The 6,000-nt window shown below is 38.4% G+C and overlaps 1 protein-coding gene across 7 annotated transcripts in view; it reads left to right on the plus strand.

Annotated features, from left to right (window-relative positions):
* LOC133541238 (zinc finger protein 771-like) overlaps positions 1 to 5,259 on the plus strand; it is a 52,640-nt gene extending 47,381 nt beyond the window's left edge. For all 7 annotated transcript variants that reach the window (XM_061884493.1, XM_061884500.1, XM_061884494.1 and 4 more), the window contains one exon: positions 2,506 to 5,259. In XM_061884493.1, the coding sequence (XP_061740477.1) occupies positions 2,506 to 3,818 (1,313 nt within the window). In that variant the 3' untranslated portion in view covers positions 3,819 to 5,259. The remainder of the gene's footprint in view (positions 1 to 2,505) is intronic.
* Positions 5,260 to 6,000: the final 741 nt, after the last annotated feature.

Raw genomic sequence — 6,000 nt, forward strand, 5'->3', positions numbered from 1 at the left:
TATCTGTGTTGGCCCTGCGATGAGGTGGCGACTTGTCCAGGGTGTACCCCGCCTTCCGCCCGATTGTAGCTGAGATAGGCGCCAGCGCCCCCCGCGACCCCAAAAGGGAATAAGCGGTAGAAAATGGATGGATGGATGGACTTATAATCCCCAAACTGTGTAGAATCTAAACTTTGTACGACAAGGCCATTATGTTCATCAAACCTTCAAACTCTGATTTAGTATGGGACATAAAAAAATAGTTTCCACTCACAAAGACCCCCAACATCCAGATTTTTAACCGCTGATTTGTATTTTTGATGTTCAGTTGGCCGACTAGAGGAATTAGTTGTCTAACTTTATCTTCTTACATCACATGTTCAACCATCCTCCATTGCAGCAAATACATTACATTGCTTACAAGTAATATTATCACTGAAGGACAGTAGAAGAAGGCTAAACATGTTACACACAAAGGACGGGCAGGCTAATAGCTAAGCTAGCCACTAAACAGCTTGAAACAAGAATAAATAATTGCTTAGTAATCTTTCCTTTTCAAAATGAATTGGCATGTTTTCAAAATTCAACCATTTACACATTTTTCAACCTATTCAAACCATTCCACGTTCAATATATTCCACTAATCCGGGACATTCAATCTATTATTTTTCCAAGTTCACAAAAATTCTAGGAATTCCCATTTTTTCAAACTCTTTCTTGGCCCTTTTTCCTGGGGACGACTCCTTCCACATTTTACAACCGTTCCATCGTCAATCAGTACAAAAATGTTTTTAATTTTTCGAACTTGGAAAAATTCCCGGTTTTTACGAAATTCCAGGAATTCCATAATACCATTTCTCAATTAAAAATGTTACTACTTCAACATTTCTCGACCGATTTGGAAAAAGTCCAACACTCACCGTTCAGAACATTCACAATTTTCCCCAAAAATCTCGCTTTTCTCGAAATTCCCAAATTTCCATGAAATTTCCATGAAATTCCCATTGAAATTAATGAAATCAAAGTTCAACAACTCCCACATTTTTCATCCGATTCAAAGCGTTCCAACTTCAAAATATTCAGCCTGTCCAGGTACTGTGTGCTCCCTTTCAACACTTATTTAAAAATATTCCCGGATTTCCTAAAATTCCCAGTTTTTAGGGACATTTTTCCCATTCAAAATGAATTACTTCCACAATCCCCACATTTTTCAACGCATTCAAAGCATTCCACCTTCAGCACATTCCATTCATCTCGGAATTTCAAACTACCATTTTTCCACATTCAACAAATTTCCAGGAATTCCGTTATTTTCTAACCTTATTTCCAACCCTCTATACTGCAATGACTCCTTTCACATTGGTCAACCCATTTCAATTGTTCCCCAATTGTTAGTCAGGACAAAAAAAAAGAAGTTGCTTTAAGAACTTGAAAAATTCCTGGTTTTCAGGAAATTCAGTAATACCATTTTTCAATTAAAAAACTGTTACTACTTGTACATTTTTTGACAGATTTAAACAATTCCAACACTAACCAATTCAACTTGTTCATGCTCTTCATCCTTTTCAAAAAAATCCCGCTTTTCCCCAAATTCCCAAACTTCCAGGAAGTTACCAATGATATGAAGCTATTCAAACCATTCCAACATCAACATATTCCAATCATCCTAGACATTCAAACTAACATGTTCCCAAGTTTTAAACCAAATGACAGTTTTCCTGGAAATTCAAACTATTCTTACATTCATACTACAGTCTGTCAGCATTTCAGTTCAACTTCAGTATTGGAGCATTCACACACAATTCCTTCAGAAATAGCTTCATCTACTTATTATTATTATTATTATTATAATTAAATGTAGCTTACCACATTGAATGTGTGGACTGCATGAATGATGCCTTCTCAGTTCTCACTCTAACGCAATTTGAGTGTCTAGAAACGTACTAAATTAATCTAATCCATTATTGCTATTATTAATAAGGTAAACAAGTTATCTTTTGAGGGAGTAGTCAGTAATCTGATTACTTCATCCCGGTTAAATTGTGGTGAGACTATCTAAATGAAAGCAAAACAGATGTCATCTTTTTTGGCCAACATGTTGACTATGCTCATGCTTTTTTAGTGTGACATGTCTCTAAAGATGAACGTGAAAATGACAGTAATTATAGTCCACCAGCAGGGGGAGCTCATTACTAGTACTACTGCGTGGAGGCTGGCATGTGGTACATTATTTCCTGTGTGTGTATGACTTATTCAGAAGGAGAACAGCACACTTTCATGTATGGCGTCTACCATTAAAGGCCTACTGAAACCAACTACTACCGATTATGCAGTCTGATAGTTTATACATCAATGATGAAATATTATCATTGCAACACATGCCAATACGGCCAATTTAGTTCACTAAATTACAATTTTAAATCTCTGTTGAAGGAATAATGACGCGTATTTGTGACATTATTGCTTGTAGCGGACATATAAAGCTGGACTTTTCTAAAGAATGTTGGTTTTCTTCTGTATCGTTAGACGTCGAAGAAGAACCTCTACCTCATAAGCAGGAGGAGGAACCACAGTTCCCCAACATACACGAGGAAGAAGAGGTACCACATTCCCAACACATCAAAGAGGAAAGAGAGGAGCCACAGCCCCCCCACATTAAAGAGGAAGACGAGACGCCACAGACCCACCGTGTTAAGCTGACCCTTCACATTAAAGGGCAAGCGGAGGACCCACTGATCTTACACATCAAAAAGGAAGAGGACCCACTGACCCCTCACTTTAAGGAGCAAGAGAACCCGCTGACCCCTCACATTAAAGAGGAAGAGGAGGAGCAAGAGGCGGTGCACATTAAAGAGGAAGAGGAGGAAGAGGGCATCAGTCAGCCTAAATGGTTGGAGGAGTTCCCAGTGACTGGTGTCCCTGTGAAGAGTGAAGATGATGAGGTGAAAGGTGAAAGTGAGGAGAGGGGAGGGGGGGAGCCTCCAAGCAGCAGCTCAACACAACACATGACAACAGAAGCTGATGGAGACCACTGTGGAGGATCACAAGCAGACCAGCTCTTAGCTCCACTATCAGATAGTGAGGACACAACCTCACACTCTCCTCACACTGATGATGAAGACTCTAAAGATGATGCAACATGTCACACTGACAACACTCACTTCACATGTTCTACCTGTCACAAAACTTTTAAATACCATAGTCGTCTAAAAACACACATAAGAACACACACCGGAGAAAAACCTTATATCTGTTCAATCTGTGATAAAGGTTTTACAGAAAGTCAACATTTGAAAGTACACATGAAAAGACACGCTGGTGAAAAATCACATTCCTGTTCAATCTGTAGCAAATATTTTGTAGAAAATCAAGATTTGAAAGTACACAAGAGAACACACACGGGTGAAAAACCTTTTTCTTGTTCTACCTGTGGTAAAGGTTTTACAGACAGTCCGACTTTGAAAAGACACAAGAGAATACACACTGGTGAAAAACCTTTTTCCTGTTCAATCTGCAACAGAAGCTTTTGTGAACGATCAAAACTTGCAAGACACATGAGAACACACACTGGTGAAAAACCTTATCCCTGTTCAACCTGTGGTAAAGGTTTTACACAAAGTCAACATTTGAAAAGACACATGAGAACACACACTGGGGAAAAATCACATTCCTGTTCAATCTGCGACAGAAGCTTTTGTGAGCGATCAAAGCTTGTAGCACACATGAGAACACACACAGGTGAGAAAGTGTGGAGTTGCAGTGTGTGTGGTGAAAGATTGTCTTCTAAGTACCAGTGTAAGAAACACAAGTGTGCTGGTGAGAACAGCAGCAGCAAATGAAACTGCAGGATTTGAAATAAACTGTCCAGACTTTCATTTGGACTTTCTAACAACATCAGCACATATAACATGTGTGACATTGTTGTTGTTTGTCTAACAATCTGTTTAATATGCTTCTGCATTTATAGCTGAGATATTTTATTACATTGTTTTTTTTCAGTCAAATACATGCATCAATATGCAACATTGTGTACTTTTGTTAAAAAATGAACAGAACAATTTGACTGAAAAGGTGAGAGTAAACAGTACAATACATTTTTTTACATTTAATAAACATTTTATGTGTATACATAATACAATTACAAATACGGCACCGATCACGGCTTAAGGTCTTCAGCTTTAATCGCATAATTACACAGTATTCCGGACATCCGTGTTGCTGAATCTTTTGCAATTTGTTCATTTAATAATGGAGACGTCAAAGAAGAAAGATGTAGGTGGGAAGCGGCGTATTGCAGCTGCCTTTGGCAACACAAACACAGCCGGTGTTTCCTTGTTTACATTCCCGAAGGTGAAGCTTTACTATGGAACAGAGCGGTCAAGCGAACATGTCAACCGGCAGGTTTAGGTGATAAAATTGTGGTAATGGGTCGGCTCTTACCGTAGACATGAGGGGAGCTTGCGTCCTCCTGCAGCTGCGGACTCTCTTACCTCCTCCCACCGGAGACACTGGCGGTTATCACACCCCTCCGACTTTCAGGTACCATATAATCTCACTAAAACACTAGTAACACGTTTGTTCTGTAAAAATGTTTTTTTTGTGCCTTTATGGTTTTTAAGTTATTCTTTAATAAATCACCCCAAACTGAAACCAGACTTTTGTGCTGCAAACATTTACCAACCGGCATAGCTCGGTTGGTAGAGCGGCCGTGCCGGCAACTTGAGGGTTGCGGGTTCGATTCCCGCTTCCGCCATCCTAGTCACTGCCGTTGTGTTCTTGGGCAAGACACTTTACCCACCTGCTCCCGGTGCCACCCACGCTGGTTTAAATGTGACTTAGATATTGGGTTTCACTATGTAAAGCGCTTTGAGTCACTAGAGAAAAGCGCTATACAAATATAATTCACTTCACTTCACTACAATTTTAGACTTATTCATAATACTGTTTTATGTATGTTTTTGTAATATTGAAGTATTACATGTTTGTATTTGTAATTGTTAATAATCCCTTAGATTATCACCTTTATATGATATACATATGTACTGCTTCACATCTGAAACACTTCAGGAAGCATATTATTTACTTTATACATCATTTGAACAGTTGTCTTTTATACAATTTTAAAATGTGACTTTATGAATCATTTGTTGGGTCTCTATTCATCCATTTTATTAATTATTTGTATTACTCTCTTTTGTAATATGATGATTGTGTTGTGATTATTTTATATGTATGTACCCAGAACTTTATGCAATATAAATATTAAATGAAATGTCCGAATTGTTTGCGGAAGGATGTTTTGTTTTTTTTTACAAACATACATTTGTGGATAAAACAACAATTCCCATTATTGTGTTTTAAACATTTTGTATGTTGTTTTTTGTAACATCCCCCAAAACAATATCAATTTTATCCACTAAGTTAATCGCTTTTGATGTTGGTAAGCTAACAACTGTTGTTTTGTCGAAGCTTGGTATTTTAACAATTGCACATTTGAAATGTTTCTTTAGGCCTCCTAGTGCTGATGCTTTTGTATCTGAAGGAGTTATGTGAGATTTTTGACAGGATATCAGGAGGGAATAGAGAAATCTATTTACTGGGTGATTTGAATGTTGACTATCTGGGACAGGAGTGTACAGTCAAAAATGATTTACTATCCATTTTAAATGCTTGCAATGGTGATGATCTGTGGTCTAGATCAGTGGTCCCCAACCACCAGGCCGTGGCCCGATTGGACCTGGGCCGCAGAAGAATTTTTTATTCATTTTTATTTTAAAAAAAAAAAAATATATATATATATATATATATATATATATATATATATATATATATATATATGTGTATATGGACATCGGGGGCGGTACCTCTGGATTGGCAGACCGGGGTGGTGGTTCCTCTCTTTAAGAAGGGGGGCCGGAGGGTGTGTTCCAACTATGGTGGGATCACAGTCCTCAGCCTTCCCGGTAAGGTTTATTGAGGTGTACTGGAGAGGAGGCTACGTCGGATAGTCGAACCTCGGAT

The sequence above is a fragment of the Nerophis ophidion genome, linkage group LG23 (assembly GCF_033978795.1).
Source record: "Nerophis ophidion isolate RoL-2023_Sa linkage group LG23, RoL_Noph_v1.0, whole genome shotgun sequence".
NCBI lineage: Eukaryota > Metazoa > Chordata > Actinopteri > Syngnathiformes > Syngnathidae > Nerophis > Nerophis ophidion.